Raw genomic sequence first — 15580 nt, 5'->3', positions numbered from 1 at the left:
TTGTTGAGCATTCAGGATGTGGCTCAGAACAGCCTAGCTACACTGAACCTGAGATGCAGTGTCTTAGACCGCTGTGCCACTTGGGAGCTAAACAAGTAGCTCCTGTATGTAGGTTAAAGTGTACAGCTTAAATATTGAAGTTGCCCAACTTTGGATTTGCACTAACTGTCTGGATGTCTTCGTAGGTCCAGGCTAGACAGATTTGGTCTTGAAATGCCAGAATGTGCCTTATGTTCAAAGATTAGCTGGGTCCATGTAAACCCTTCAATAGTAATAACAAAATGTGGAGCATAACACTCAGATAAACTTTCTTGCAAATGTTAAGATTTATTTTTATAATTTTGCTGGCAAAATATAAATACAAATGAGATATTTTAATTACAAAAAAAACACAAATAGTATAACTGCTACTGTTCTGCAATAGCCACCCTGTTATGTACAAGTTCTGTACCGAAGGGCAAATATCTTCTCATCTTTAAACCTGTAATATTATACAAAAACACATCTCTTCAGTTTTGCAAGTGAAATGAGACTAAATGAGAAGCAGATTGAACACAGGTACAAAACAGCCCCTGAGGGTGATGAGAGTGCTAACTCTGTCTGAGGAGAACAAAAAACTATACAACTGATCCTCACCATGTGCTTCCTATGAACAAAAAATGTGACATTCAAAGCGCTGCCTCAGTGCTCAGACACACACTATGGCATATAAACTGACACACACACACACATATATTATACTGTTTAACACACAAACAACCTTCCAATCATGATAACACAACCACACTCTCGCTCACACAATTGCAGGAGAGAAATCAAGATAACATTTCCAGATATATTTATACTTATATTAATACATTTATAAAAATAAGACAAATGTTAATTTACAGTCGCCTCTTCATCTTCGCTTGATGTACAGACACATTCAGGTCTCTGCTGCTCTGTCTGTCCGTTCGTCCATACAGTCCAGAGCAGGAGTTCATCTCAGATCTCAGGGCAGGGGTCTTACTCATTCACCTATCGTAGACCCCCACTGTAGAGTAGGGATTCAGAAATCTGAGTCAAAGTTCAGGGTCAGGGATAACAACCTCCTGTTAGCGTTAGCCTTAGCTTTAAAATTAGCGTTACCATTAGTCTTAGAGTTAGTCTTAGCTTTAGCATTAGCCATAGCCCTAATGTTCCCATTGACATTAGCCTTAGCATTAACGTTAGCCTCCAGGGGTTCGTCCCAGCGGTCATCCAGGCACTCCAGGGTGGATCCCAGCAGAGCGGCCAGCTCAGCACTCCCCTCCACCAGGTCCAGCAGCTCCTTGCTGTCTGGCTGGAAGCCCTCCAGCTCATCTGGGCAGGAGAAGAGCTGGGAGAGGGAGGCCTGGCGGTAAAACTCTGCCTCGGCCATCGTCACCACCTTCATGTGGGGGAAGGAGGAGCGGAATGAACGGGCCGACATCCGCAGCTTCCGGAGAACATCTGAGAGGAGAAGCCAGTTCCTGGACCTGGGGGGTGGGGGGAGGATTCGGGACCGCAAGGATTTACACGCAAGAGATTAACAAATGGTCTTGGTTTACAATCTGTCACTTTCATCTCACTCTCTCATTCTGTACTCTTTCACTGCTTCTATCCAATCATATTGATTTCTGTGTGTGTGTGTGTGTGTGTGTGTGTGTCTTGGTGTATACACTCACCCCTGCGACAAGGACACCTGGATGTTGTAGCAGGGGAGGAGGGGTTGGTTGGAGAACTCAAACTCAAAGAGCTCCCTCATGTCCCCGTCATCTTCCTCTGGCCCTGGGGGATCCGCCAGCATGTTACACACACTGCCCTCCTCTAAGGACTCTGAGACATGGAGAAAGGGATACACAGTTAGAATAACACAAGTCCACTGCCCTCTTCTAACGACTCAAAGTATTCACAGCCCTGGACTTCTCCACGTTGTTGTGTTCCAGCATGAGATGCTGTGTCAGTGGCATACACACAATGCCCCATCATGCCACAGTGGAATTAGGTTTTAGAATTTTATACAAATTCATTTAAAAATGAAAAGCTGAAATGTCTTGGGTCAATAAGTATTCAACCCCTTTGTTATGTCAAGACTAAATACAGTCAGGAGTAAATAAGTCAAAACACCAGTCTCAACGGCGAAGAGGCGACTCTGGGATGCTGGCTTTCTAGGCAGAGTTGCAAAGAAAACGCCATATCTCAGGCTGGACAATAAAAATAAAAGATTAAGATGGGCAAAATAACAGACACTGGACAGAGGAACTCTGCCTAGAAGGCCATCATCCCGGAGTCGCCTCCACTGTTGACGTTGAGACTGGTATATTTTTGTTTAAACCTAAAGGGGTCCTAAAATTCTACATCAGAAAGCTAAATCATCCCTTTCCCTTTTCCCCTACATGGGCCCGGGAGCACCTCCGTGGCTATGGGGGGGCCGCCAGTTTCTGGTTGTCTTTTCCACTCCTGGTTTTGTGTGCATAAAACCCCACCACATGTGAGTACACGAAGACCAGGGCCAGTTAGTTAGTTGTTTTTGGAGGATAGTGGGGTGTGGCTCCTGTCTTTGAACCCAGACTGACAGCAGGTGAGTTGTGTTTGTGTTTTTGAGCATTTGTAATCGTTGTATTGGTTGAGGAAAATGTCTTCCATTCTGAGTAGTTTTGTTCAAGCTCCTTCAGAGGTAGCCTTAGAGTTATGTACTAAGGAGCAGTTAATTTACATTTCTGAACATCAGATTGTTGCTCATTTAAAAAAAAAAAAAACTAGATTAAAGCAGGGTCTTAGGGAAATGTTTTTTTTTGGGGGGTCAGTCTGCTAGTAGTGAGGGTGCAAGTTTTGAGCTGCAGAGGGAGCTGTTGCAAATGCAGTTAGAGTGCGATTGAGAAATGCTAATAGACCAGAAGGACTACCACAGTTTGACGTTTCACAGAATCTTTGTTTGTTGCCTAAATTTGATGAGTCAGATCCAGACACATACTTTGCTTTATTTGAGCGTATTGAGGAAGCTAGAGCTTGGTCAGATTTGGACATGACCGTTGTTGCAATGTGTACTTACAGGTAAAGCACGTGAGGATTTTGCAGCACTGAGTGTAGCTGACAGTAAAGTTTTTGCTAAAGTTAAATCGGCAGTTCTGAAGGTCTACGAGCTTGTGCCAGAGGCATATCGTCAACGTTTTAGTTACAGGAAAAAGTTAGATTCACAAACCTATTCTGAGCTTGTTCGTGATTTGACTTCTGCATTTAATCGTTGGTGTACAGCTTCTGAAGTTAGTACTTTTGAGGGTCTGTCTAATTTGATTGTGTTAGAACAGTTAAAAAATTCTGTGTCTGACCAGGTTGCTACATACATGAATGAATGTAAAGTTAAGTCTCCAAGTGATGCAGCAATCCTTGCAGATGAGTACCGGCTAACACATAAAAGCCATTTTGAGTCAGTGACATGTACCATAAATAACTTTACTCCTAGGAATAGTAGGTCACCTTTTTCTGGGGCTTCTTTCCAAAGGCCTCAGCAGAAGTTTGGGTCTGGAGGACGTAAAGTACTGGTTAATGCTAACACCTGTCGATACTGTTTAGTTGAAGGACATTGGAAGAAAGATTGTCCTCTGCTTAAATCGAAAAAGTCAGGTCAAGTTTAAACCTGTGATGGCAGCTCCTGTTACAGCCACCAGTTGAGTTTGATTCTCATTCTTCCCCCTGTGATTTTTCAGCCTTTATTTCAGATGGTGTCGTGTCCCTGGTAGATGGCAACCAATGTTTCAATCAAGATCTAAAGAGACAGTGGAGCTTTAGATTATTTTATTCTGGAATCTGTTTTGCCATTCTCTAAAGAGTCTGATACTGGCAGTTGTGTAATGGTATGTGGTATGGGTTTAGTTCCATTCTCTTGTCCTTTATATGAAGTTACCCTAAAATGTGGTCTGGTAGAGGGTGATGTAGATATCGGGGTTAGACCCCAGTTGCCAGTAGAGGGAGTCCACATGATTTTGGGGAATGACTTGGCAGGTAGTAAGGTGTAGGCAGATGGCAAACTAAACATCTGTAAGAAGCAACCTTCAGTGTCCCCTGCAAGGGAATCTCCAGATAAAAACTGTATGTCTCCTGAGGGATTTCCAGTTTGTGCGGTTACCCGCGCAGCCTCTCGTAAGGAGATTGAGAGTAAGCCAGAAAGTCTTGAGTTGCCAGTCAAACTCCAGACAGAACAGTTGACTAGTTCTAGAGATTCATTGATGGCTGAGCAAAAGGCCTATACTACCTTGGCTGATCTGTTTGATAACGTTGTTCCTGATTCAGTGGTGAGGAATAGTGCTCAGTGTTATTTTCTTCTTGATGGGCTGTTGGTCAGTTTCACACTATGATCAGGGTCTAGGAGAACCAGTCTTTCAAATAGTTGTACCTACTCCTTTGCGAAATAAAGTGTTGCAAACTTCACATGATGTGGCAGGTCATATGGGTGTTCGTAAAACTTATGATCGCATACTCCGTTATTTGTTTCTGGCCATGTTTAAAGCGGGATGTAGCTCAGTTTATAAAAACTTGTCATCCGTGTCAGCGCACAGGTAAGCCAAACCAGCCAAGGGCAACCTTTTGAGCATCTTATTATCGATTGTGTTGGGCCTTTACCAAGGTCCAAGTCAGGTCATAGCTACTTATTAACTTATGTGTCAAGCAACCAGATATCTGGCAGCTTTTTCCTTGCGTACCATAACTTCAAAATCAGTAGTTAACCTCTTGAAACTAGGGGGCACTATTTTCATTTTTGGAAAAATAACGTTCCCAAAGTAAACAGGCTATTTTTCAGGACCAGATAATAGCATATGCATATAATTGACAGCTTAGGATAGAAAACACTAAAGTTTCAAAAACTGTAAAAATATTGTCTGAGTATAACAGAACTGATATTGCAGGCGAAAGCTCTTATTTAGAAACCTCTGCATTCCTATTGAGCAGTGAAGGGGATATCAACAAGATTCCTTTTTCTATGGCTTCCCTAATGTGTCTAGTGTCACAAGACAGTTTCAGGCTTCTATTTTGAAAAATGACCGTGAGCGACAACATTGTGTCAGTGGTCAACTGGTGGCTCTCAGATTGATATGTGCGTAATAGACAAATGCGGCCATTGTTTCTCTCTATCCTACTAAGAAGCCAACTGATCCGGTTGATATTATCGAATAGATATTTGAAAAACACCTTGAGGATTGATTATAAAAAAAACGTTTGCCATGTTTCTGTCTTATGGATCTAATTTGGAATATTTTTCGGCGTTGTCGTGACCGCAATTTCCGGTCGATTTCTCAGCCAAACGTGAAGAACAAACGAGGCTGTGTCAGCTACAAAAATAATCTTTATGGAAAAAAGGAACATTTGCTATCTAACTGGGAGTCTCGTGAGTGAAAACATCCGAAGCTCATCAAAGGTAAACGATTTAATTTGATTGCTTTTCTGATTTGTGACCAAGCTGCCTGCTGCTATCTAGGCATAATGCTATGCTAGGCTATCGATAAACTTACACAAATGCTTGTCTTGCTTTGGCTGTAAAGCATCATTTCAAAATCTGAGATGACATGGTGATTAACAAAAGGCTAAGCTCTGTTTCAATATATTTCACTTGTAATTTCATGAATATTAATATTTTATTTCAACATTTGGGATTCCAAAAATCATCCAGTCAGATCAGGGGTCTAACTTTAACTTTAAGCTGTTTGAGAACCCGAGCAAATAAATGGGAGGTAAACACAAGTCTACTGCGTTCCATGCCCAGAGCCAGGGAGCTTTGGAACGTTTTCAAACTTTAAAATCCTTGCTTCGTGCATACTGTACAGAACTGTCTGCAGATTGGGGGGAGGGGTTACCTTGGCTGTTACTAGCTGCTCGTGAAGTAGTACAGGAAAGCACAGGGTTTAGCCCAAATGACTTAGTGTTTGGTCATAAGGTGTGTGGACCTTTAGTGTTGTTGCAGGATGGTTGTTTGCCTGCGGAACCACCTCCGAACCTTATTGACTATGTAAATGGTCTTAGGTTGAAGTTGTATAGGGCTGGTGAACTGGCGAAAGAAACTGAAATATGACGGACAGGCTGAGCTGCTTGAGTTTAGTCCCGGTGATCGGGTCCTTTCACTGTGTTGCGTAAAGTGTCAGATTTGAAACCCCTAGTCATAGGAAGTCCTCTAAATTATGCCATGTCAACCTGTTATCACTCCCGTTATCTAACCAAAGTTGAAGGCACTCCAGCGGTGAGGTCAGCGTTGACTGCTGCTCCAGTCGCTGCATCTTGTCTTTAATTTGGTGGAGGGGGACAAGAGGTAGTTAGGGTTTCAGATGAGGTCTTACAAGGTCGGTTGAAGAACCTCCAGACTTTGCAAAACCTTGGGGTTTTGGTAGATCATTTAGACTCTGAGAAACGTGATGAATTGGTAGCTCTTATTAGAAACTACCCTGTTTTATTTTCTGACACTATCGCAAACCCACTTAATTGAGCATGATATAGACATCGGAGATGCTAAGCCTATCAAACAGAGATTTTATCGTGTATCTGAGGAGAAGAGATTGAAACTGGAAACAGAGGTGCAGTATATGTTGGACAATGGTATTGCGGATCCATGTTGTTCAAATTGGGCTTCACCCTGTCTTTTGGTCAACAAGTCTGATTCCACATTCAGACCTTGCACTGATTATAGAAAAGTTAACAATGTTACTAAAGCAGACCTTTACCCTCTTCCTAGGATGGAGTACTGTATTGAACAAGTTGGGTCAGCAAATTTGATCTTTTAAAGGGATATTGGTAAGTACCCCTTACCAAAAGAGCTTGTGAGATTGCTGCCTTTATAACTCCATCTGGTTTGTTCTCTTATACAGTGATGGCTTGCGGAATGCTCCAGCCACCTTCCAGAGGCTAATGAATCGGGTGGTCTCAGGTCTGGAAGGGTGTACCGTGTATTATACAGTGATGGCTTGTGGAATGCTCCAGCCACCTTCCAGAGGCTAATGAATCGGGTGGTCTCAGGTCTGGAAGGGTATGCCGTGTATTATACAGTGATGGCTTGTGGAATGCTCCAGCCACCTTCCAGAGGCTAATGAATCCGGTGGTCTCAGGTCTGGAAGGGTGTGCCGTGTATTTGGACGACGTGGTCGTCTACTCAGACTCCTGGGAGGAGCATGTTTGGAGAGTGCAAGTCCTGTTCGAAAGACTGGTGTGGGCCAGGTTGACTATCAATTTGGCAAAATGTGAGTTTGCCAAAGCTACATTCACATACCTAGGCAAGGTTGTTGGTCAGGATTTTGTTGATGCGTTGGGCTTTGTTCTTGCAACCATTCAACCTTGATATTAGACACATTAGTGGTAAGGATAATATCATTGCTAATGCTTTGTCCCGTGCCCCTTTAACCTAGTTTGTATCTTCTCTCTGCTGACCCCTACAGGCTGTCTGCGCCTCTTTCCGCTTAAATTGCTCCCCAGGTACCAGGGCTGCTGAGTTTGAGGGGCGGACAGTCAGCTGGGGGACACGGGGCTACTGCTAGGAGCCAGGACTGGTATACATTTTTTTGGGGGGGGGGGGGACTTTGGATTGTTTTGAATATGTTGGGCTGAAATTTGGGTTGAGGGTGGGACCCTCATTTTAAGGAGGGGGGGGGGGTGTCACGGGCGGTTCCTCCTGCAGGCAGAGGGTCGTTAGTGATTGGAGCCACCTGGGCTCAGGGTATTTAAACTGCTTCACTAACCACTCGTCTCTCTGCTCCTCCAGGTATGATCCTGTTTTGTTTATTCCTTTGTAGTTTTCACTCAGTCATATTCACAGATTCACGCATCCCTGCACTTTACATTATGATACTTTCACCACTCAATACTTTTTCTTTGTTTAAAGTTAATAATAAATAAACTTTTTTATTGGCCTATACCTGTTTGTGTGCCATCATTTTTGCCACAGGCTATGAGCCGGCCTGTGACAATATGAAATCTGTGTTTTGGTCTGATGAGTCCAAATTTGAGTTTTTTGGTTCTAACAACCGTCTTTGTGAGACGCAGAAAGGATGATATCTGCATGTGTGGTTCAAACCGTGAAGCACGGAGGTGATGGTGCTTTGCTGGTGACACTGTCTGTGATTTATTTATAATTCAAGGCGCACTTAACCAGCATGGCTACCACAGCATTCTGCAGTGAAATGACATCCCATCTGGTTTGCGCTTAGTGAGAATCATTTGTTTTTCAAAAGGACAATGACCCAAAAGGGTGTGCCGTGTATTATACAGTGATGGCTTGTGGAATGCTCCAGCCACCTTCCAGAGGCTGTGTAAGGGCAGTGATTGAGTGCTGCATCAGATGACCTGGCCTCAACCCAATTGAGATGGTTTGGACCACAGAGTGAAGGCAAAGCAGCCACCAAGTGCTCAGCATATGTGGGGACTGCTGGAAAACGACCCAAAACAATGACGCCATAGAAGGGCACATCGCCCACCGCTCCTGAGTATACTACTAGCCAATGTCCAGTCTCTTGACAACAAGGTAGACGAAATCTGAGGAAGGGTTGCCTTCCAGAGAGAAACATTCTCTGTTGAAAGGAAACATGGCTCACTCGGGATAGTCACCTGGTTTCTTCACGCATCGCCCCAACAGAAACAAACATCTCTCTGGTGAAGAAGGGTGGGGGTGTGATCATAACATACAGGAACTCAAGTCCTTTTGTTCACCTGATCTATAAATCCTTACAAATGCCAACCGCATTATCTTAGATTATAATTACAGTCATGTACACCCCAACAACAATTTGACTATGTTAACTGGAAACCACATATCCTGAGGCGGCATTTATTGTAGCTGGGGATTTTAACAGCATATTGAATGCGCGACCCGGGTTGGCAGCATTCTGGATCGTTGCAAATCTGACCACGACTCCATTTTGTTGCTCCCAGCCTATAGACAGGAACCGCCCAGGTCTGTTCAATGCTGGTCCGACCAATCTGATTCCACCACGTGGACTGGGATATGTTTTCCCGGATAGCGTCAAACAACATTGATGTATACGCTGATTTGAAGCCGTGGATTGATGGCAGCATTCGAGCACACCACTGCTTTTATTCAGGGCAAGGTGACCGGAAACATGACCAAATACAAACAGTGTAGCTATTCCCTCCGCAAGGCAAACAAAGTAGACTCGCATGTGGCAGGGTCTACAAAAGAAAAACCAGCACCGTCGCAGATCACGATGCCATCAGAATGTCTTGTTCCCAGACAGACTAAACAACTTTTTTGATTGCTTTGACGACAATACAGTGCCACTGACACCACTACCAAATCATGCAGGCTCTCCTTCACTGCAGCCGACGTGAGAAAAACATTTAAATGTGTCAACCCTTGCAAGGCTGCAGGCCCAGACGGCATCCCCAGCCGACTAGTGTGTTTACAAACATATTCAATCAATCCCTAACCCAATCTGCTGTTCCCGCATGCTTCAAGAGGGCCACCATTGTTCCTGTTCTCAAGAAAGCTAAGTTAACTGAGCTAAATGACCATCGCCCAGTAGCACTCACTTCTGTCATCATGAAGTGCTTTGAGAGACTAGTCAAGGATCATATCACCTCCACATTACCGGCCACCCTAGACCCACTTCAGTTTGCTTTCCGCCCCAATAGGTCCACAGACGAAGGAATCGCAATCACACTGCCCTATCCCATCTGGACAAGAGGAATACCTATGTAAGAATGCTGTTCATCGACTACAGCTCAGCATTTAACACCATACTACCCTCAACTTGTCATTAAGCTCGAGACCCTGGGACTCGACCACGCACTGTGCAACTAGGTCCTGGACTTCCTGACGGGCCGCCCCCAGGTGGTGAGGGTAGGTAACATCTCCACCCCCCTGATCGTCAACACTGGGTCCCACAAGGGTGAGTTCTCATCCCTCTCCTGTACTCCCTGTTCACGCACGCCTCCAACTCTACCATCAAGTTTGCAGATGACACTACAGTGGTAGGCATGATTACCAACAACGACGAGACGGCCTACAGGGATGAGGTAAGGGCCCTCGGAGTGTAGTGTCAGGAAAATAATCTCACACAACGTCAACAAAACAAAGGAGATGATAGTAGACTTCAGGAAACAGCAGAGCCCACTATCTACAGCGACAGGACAGTGGTGGAGAGTTAAGTTCCTCGGCGTACACATCAGGGACAAACTGAAATGGTCCACCCACACAGACAGCGTGGTGAAGAAGGCTCAGCAGCGCCTCTTCAACCTCAGGAGGCTGAAGACATTTGACTTGTAACCAAAAACACTAACAAAACTTTTACAGATGCACAATCACAGGAAGGCCAAAAAGATCATCAGGGACAACAACCATCCGAGCCACTGTCTGTTCACCCCGCTATAATCCAAAAGGCGAGGTCAGTACAGGTGCATCAAAGCTGGGACCGAGAGACTGAAAAACAGCTTCTATCTCAAGGCCCTCAGACATCACTAACATTGAGTGGCTGCTGCCAACATACGGACTCAAATCTCTAGCCACTTTAATAATTAAAAATTGGGTGTAATAAATGTATCACTAGTCACTTTATATAATGTTTACACACCCTACATTACTCATCTCATATGTATATACTGTACTCTATACCATCTACTGCATCTTGCCATCACTCATCAATATACCATACAACTCTCCTTCCGTGGCCTCCAATTGCTCTTAAATACAAGTAAAACTAAATGCATGCTCTTCAACCGATCGCTACCTGCACCTACCCGCCTGTCCAACATCACTACTCTGGACGGCTCTGACTTAGAATACGTGGACAACTACAAATACTTAGGTGTTTGGTTAGACTGTAAACTCTCCTTCCAGACCCATATCAAACATCTCCAAACCAAAGTTAAATCTAGAATTGGCTTCCTATTTCGCAACAAAGCATCCTTCACTCATGCTGCCAAACATACCCTTGTAAAACTGACCATCCTACCAATCCTCGACTTTGGCGATGTCATTTACAAAATAGCCTCCAATACCCTACTCAACAAATTGGATGCAGTCTATCACAGTGCAATCCGTTTTGTCACCAAAGCCCCATATACTACCCACCATTGCGACCTGTATGCTCTTGTTGGCTGGCCCTCGCTTCATACTCGTCGCCAAACCCACTGGCTCCATGTCATCTACAAGACCCTGCTAGGTAAAGTCCCCCCTTATCTCAGCTCGCTGGTCACCATAGCATCTCCCACCTGTAGCACACGCTCCAGCAGGTATATCTCTCTAGTCACCCCCAAAACCAATTCTTTCTTTGGCCGCCTCTCCTTCCAGTTCTCTGCTGCCAATGACTGGAACGAACTACAAAAATCTTTGAAACTGGAAACACTTCTCCCTCACTAGCTTTAAGCACCAACTGTCATAGCAGCTCACAGATTACTGCACCTGTACATAGCCCACCTATAATTTAGCCCAAACAACTACCTCTTTCCCTACTGTATTTAATTAATTAATTTATTTTGCTCCTTTGCACCCCATTATTTTTATTTCTACTTTGCACATTCTTCCATTGCAAATCTACCATTCCAGTGTTTTACTTGCTATATTGTATTTACTTTGCCACCATGGCCTTTTTTTGCCTTTACCTCCCTTATCTCATCTCATTTGCTCACATCGTATATAGACTTGTTTATACTGTATTATTGACTGTATGTTTGTTTTACTCCATGTGTAACTCTGTCGTTGTATCTGTCGAACTGCTTTGCCTTATCTTGGCCAGGTCGCAATGGTAAATGAGAACTTGTTCTCAACTTGCCTACCTGGTTAAATAGATGTGAAATAAATAAATAAAATATATTGATATGTACATATCTTATTCATTCCTTTACACTTGTGTATAAGGTAGTTGTTAGATTACTTGTTAGATATTACTGCATGGTCGGAACTAGAAGCACAAGCATTTCGCTACACTCGCATTAACATCTGCATGTGACCAATAAAATTTGATTTGAAAAGCATTCCAGGTGTTGCTGGTTGAGAGAATGCCAAGAGTGTGCAAAGCTGTTATCAAGGCAAATGGTGCCTACTTTGAAGAACCTAAAATATATTTTGGATTTGTTTAATACTTTTACTATTCTACAATGTAGAAAAAGAAAAACCCTTGAATGAATAGGTGTGTCCAAAAAATTTGACTGGTAATGTATGTAAATGAGATTTGTAAAAACATGTTTTCACTTCGTCATTGTATTTTAGATGGGTGAGAAAAAAAATCTATTTAATCAATTTTGAATTCAGGCTGTAACAACAAAATGTGGATTAAGTCAAGGGTTATGAATACTTTCTGAAGGCACTGTACACAGTTATATTACACAATGGGACTCTCACACACACAAATAGAAATAGAGCTAAACTCACCGCACACAGCACTGCCATAGAATTCCCAGTGGGTCTCTGGGTCGTCAGAGTGGCCCTGCAGGTCAGCAAAATAATCTATGTGGCGAAGAGAGAGAGAGAAAACGAAAGTGCGTGAGCGAGCAAGAAAGTGAGAGGGAGAGAGACGAGCAAGGTTAGATGAGGGGCCTGCCACAGCTTTGGTAGAGAGGGGGCTGTCTATACTGCATCATAGCTGGCTGGATACTTGAAGTGGGGGGAGAGGAGGGGAGAGAGACGGGCTTTCTATACTGCATCATAGCTGGCTGGATACTTGAAGTGAGGGGAGGGGAGAGAGAGGGGCTGTCTATACTGCATCATAGCTGGCTGGATACTTGAAGTGGGGGGAGAGAGAGGGGCTGTCTATACTGCATCATAGCTGGCTGGATACTTGAAGTGAGGGGAGAGGAGAGAGAGGGGCTGTCTATACTGCATCATTGCTGGCTTGGTTCATGCTGAGGCTAGAGGAATATGCTAAAAATGAAATTGGAACCACACTCTCTCTACTTCCTTCCTTCCCTCTCTCTCTATGACACACACACACACAGAGAGAGACATTTACGGTACTAGGCGCACACACAAACCAAGTACACACAAACACAGAGAGCCAGTAAGAGCTGGGCTGAGTGCCAGTACTGAGGCGTTGGGTGTCTGGCGTGTGTTTGGAGGGATTAACAACCTCCAGATGAGTGGGACCAGGTGGAGGGAGGAGTACACACACAATCTCTGTCGCTCACTCCATCTTTCCGTCTAAACCCTTTTCCAGCTCTTCCTCCCTCTCTACCTACGCCTCTCCTCTCTCAAGGCCTGCTATCCATCTGAGGTAATTGGGTTTTACTTGTTCGGATAGAAAGAGATGGACGCCACCGGCTATGTGAGGGGGTGTGTGTGGTTCCTTTTCATTCTCCATGTGTATGTAGCAGAGATCCCATTTGTCTCACACACACACACACTTTCTATTTTCTAGAGTGAGCGTGTTCTGAGAAGCCCATTTCTGCACATACACTAAGCAAACAGATCGGCCGTTGCTAAGTAACCAGACAGATGAGCGAGCACGCATCGCAACCGACTGAATCGCCTCACACAGGTGGTCTGGGGAAAGGGGTGGAAGAAGGGACTGTTTTCAGCATGTGTGTGTTTGAGAGAGAACGCTTTTTAAAAGCAGACCAAGTGAGAGTGTTTTGAGATGGAGAATGAGAAGCACAGTGGGACACAGTGAGGGGTAGAGCAGCAGTATAGTAGTGAGTGATTGACCAGTGAGGGGTAGAGCAGCAGTACAGTAGTGAGTGATTGACCAGTGAGGGGTAGAGCAGCAGTACAGTAGTGAGTGATTGACCAGTGAGGGGTAGAGCAGCAGTATAGTAGTGAGTGATTGACCAGTGAGGGGTAGAGCAGCAGTATAGTAGTGAGTGATTGACCAGTGAGGGGTAGAGCAGCAGTATAGTAGTGAGTGATTGACCAGTGAGGGGTAGAGCAGCAGTATAGTAGTGAGTGACTGACCAGTGAGGGGTAGAGCAGCAGTATAGTAGTGAGTGACTGACCAGTGAGGGGTAGAGCAGCAGTATAGTAGTGAGTGATTGACCAGTGAGGGGTAGAGCAGCAGTATAGTAGTGAGTGATTGACCAGTGAGGGGTAGAGCAGCAGTATAGTAGTGAGTGATTGACAAGTGAGGGGTAGAGCAGCAGTATAGTAGTGAGTGACTGACCAGTGAGGGGTAGAGCAGCAGTATAGTAGTGAGTGACTGACCAGTGAGGGGTAGAGCAGCAGTATAGTAGTGAGTGATTGACCAGTGAGGGGTAGAGCAGCAGTATAGTAGTGAGTGATTGACCAGTGAGGGGTAGAGCAGCAGTATAGTAGTGAGTGACTGACCAGTGAGGAATCGCTCCATGCTGTTGCTGTGGGTCATCTTGAGCAGACCGCGGCCGGAGTAGGTGGACAGGGTAGGGTCAGCCCCGTAGGACAGCAACACACGCACTACATCCAGATGGTCATTTTCCACCGCGTCATGCAGAGGCCTGGACACACACACACATTCATGTAATAGGAAAAATTGTGTGTGCGCGCACGCGTGTGTATTTCTGCATCTGAGTGTGGGTGTATACTGCATTGTGTGTGTATACTGCATCTGAGTCTGTGTGTGTGTGTATACTGCATTGTGTGTGTGTGTGTGTGTATACTGCATTGTGTGTGTATACTGCATCTGAGTCTGTGTGTGTGTGTGTATACTGCATTGTGTGTGTGTGTGTATACTGCATTGTGTGTGTGTATACTGCATTGTGTGTGTGTGTATACTGCATTGTGTGTGTGTGTATACTGCATTGTGTGTGTGTGTATACTGCATTGTGTGCGTGTGTATACTGCATTGTGTGTGTGTGTGTGTGTGTACCTCATTGTGTGTGTGTGTGTGTGTGTACCTCATTGTGTGTGTGTGTGTGTGTGTGTACCTCATGTGTGTGTGTGTGTGTGTGTACCTCATTGTGTGTGTGTGTGTGTGTGTACCTCATTGTGTGTGTGTGTGTGTGTACCTCATTGTGTGTGTGTGTGTGTGTGTACCTCATTGTGTGTGTGTGTGTGTGTGTACCTCATTGTGTGTGTGTGTGTGTACCTCATTGTGTGTGTGTGTGTGTGTGTGTCATTGTGTGTGTGTGTGTGTGTACCTCATTGTGTGTGTGTCTGTGTGTGTGTGTGTGTGTGTGTGTGTGTATACTGCATTGTGTGTGTGTATACTGCATTGTGTGTGTGTGTATACTGCATTGTGTGTGTGTGTGTGTGTGTGTGTGTGTGTGTGTGTATACTGTGTGTGTGTGTGTGTGTGTGTGTGTGTGTGTGTGTATACTGCATTGTGTGTGTGTGTGTGTGTGTGTGTATACTGCATTGTGTGTGTGTGTGTGTATACTGCATTGTGTGTGTGTGTGTGTGTGTGTGTATACTGCATTGTGTGTGTGTGTGTGTGTGTGTGTGTGTGTGTGTGTGTATACTGCATTGTGTGTGTGTGTATACTGCATTGTGTGCGTGTGTATATTGCATTGTATGTGTATACTGCATTGTGTGTGTGTGTGTGTGTATACGGCATGTGTGTGTGTGTGTGTGTATACGGCATTGTGTGTGTGTGTGTGTGTATACTGCATTGTGTGTGTGTGTGTGTGTATACGGCATTGTGTGTGTGTGTGTGTATACGGCATTGTGTGTGTGTGTGTGTGTATA

At 44.5% G+C, this 15580-nt stretch overlaps 1 protein-coding gene across 3 annotated transcripts in view; it reads right to left on the bottom strand.

The window, feature by feature from the left end:
- Nucleotides 1-302: 302 nt before the first annotated feature.
- Nucleotides 303-15580, bottom strand: part of LOC115116657 (BCL-6 corepressor-like) — a 63194-nt gene continuing 47916 nt past the window's right edge. For all 3 annotated transcript variants that reach the window (XM_065015052.1, XM_065015054.1, XM_065015053.1), the window contains 4 exons: nucleotides 14246-14391; nucleotides 12362-12436; nucleotides 1686-1836; nucleotides 303-1496 (listed from right to left, as the gene is read on the bottom strand). In XM_065015052.1, the coding sequence (XP_064871124.1) occupies nucleotides 1049-1496; nucleotides 1686-1836; nucleotides 12362-12436; nucleotides 14246-14391 (820 nt within the window). In that variant the 3' untranslated portion in view covers nucleotides 303-1048. The remainder of the gene's footprint in view (nucleotides 1497-1685; nucleotides 1837-12361; nucleotides 12437-14245; nucleotides 14392-15580) is intronic.

The sequence above is a fragment of the Oncorhynchus nerka genome, linkage group LG3 (assembly GCF_034236695.1).
Source record: "Oncorhynchus nerka isolate Pitt River linkage group LG3, Oner_Uvic_2.0, whole genome shotgun sequence".
Classification (NCBI taxonomy): domain Eukaryota; kingdom Metazoa; phylum Chordata; class Actinopteri; order Salmoniformes; family Salmonidae; genus Oncorhynchus; species Oncorhynchus nerka.
This window is presented reverse-complemented; position numbering and strand designations above follow the sequence as displayed.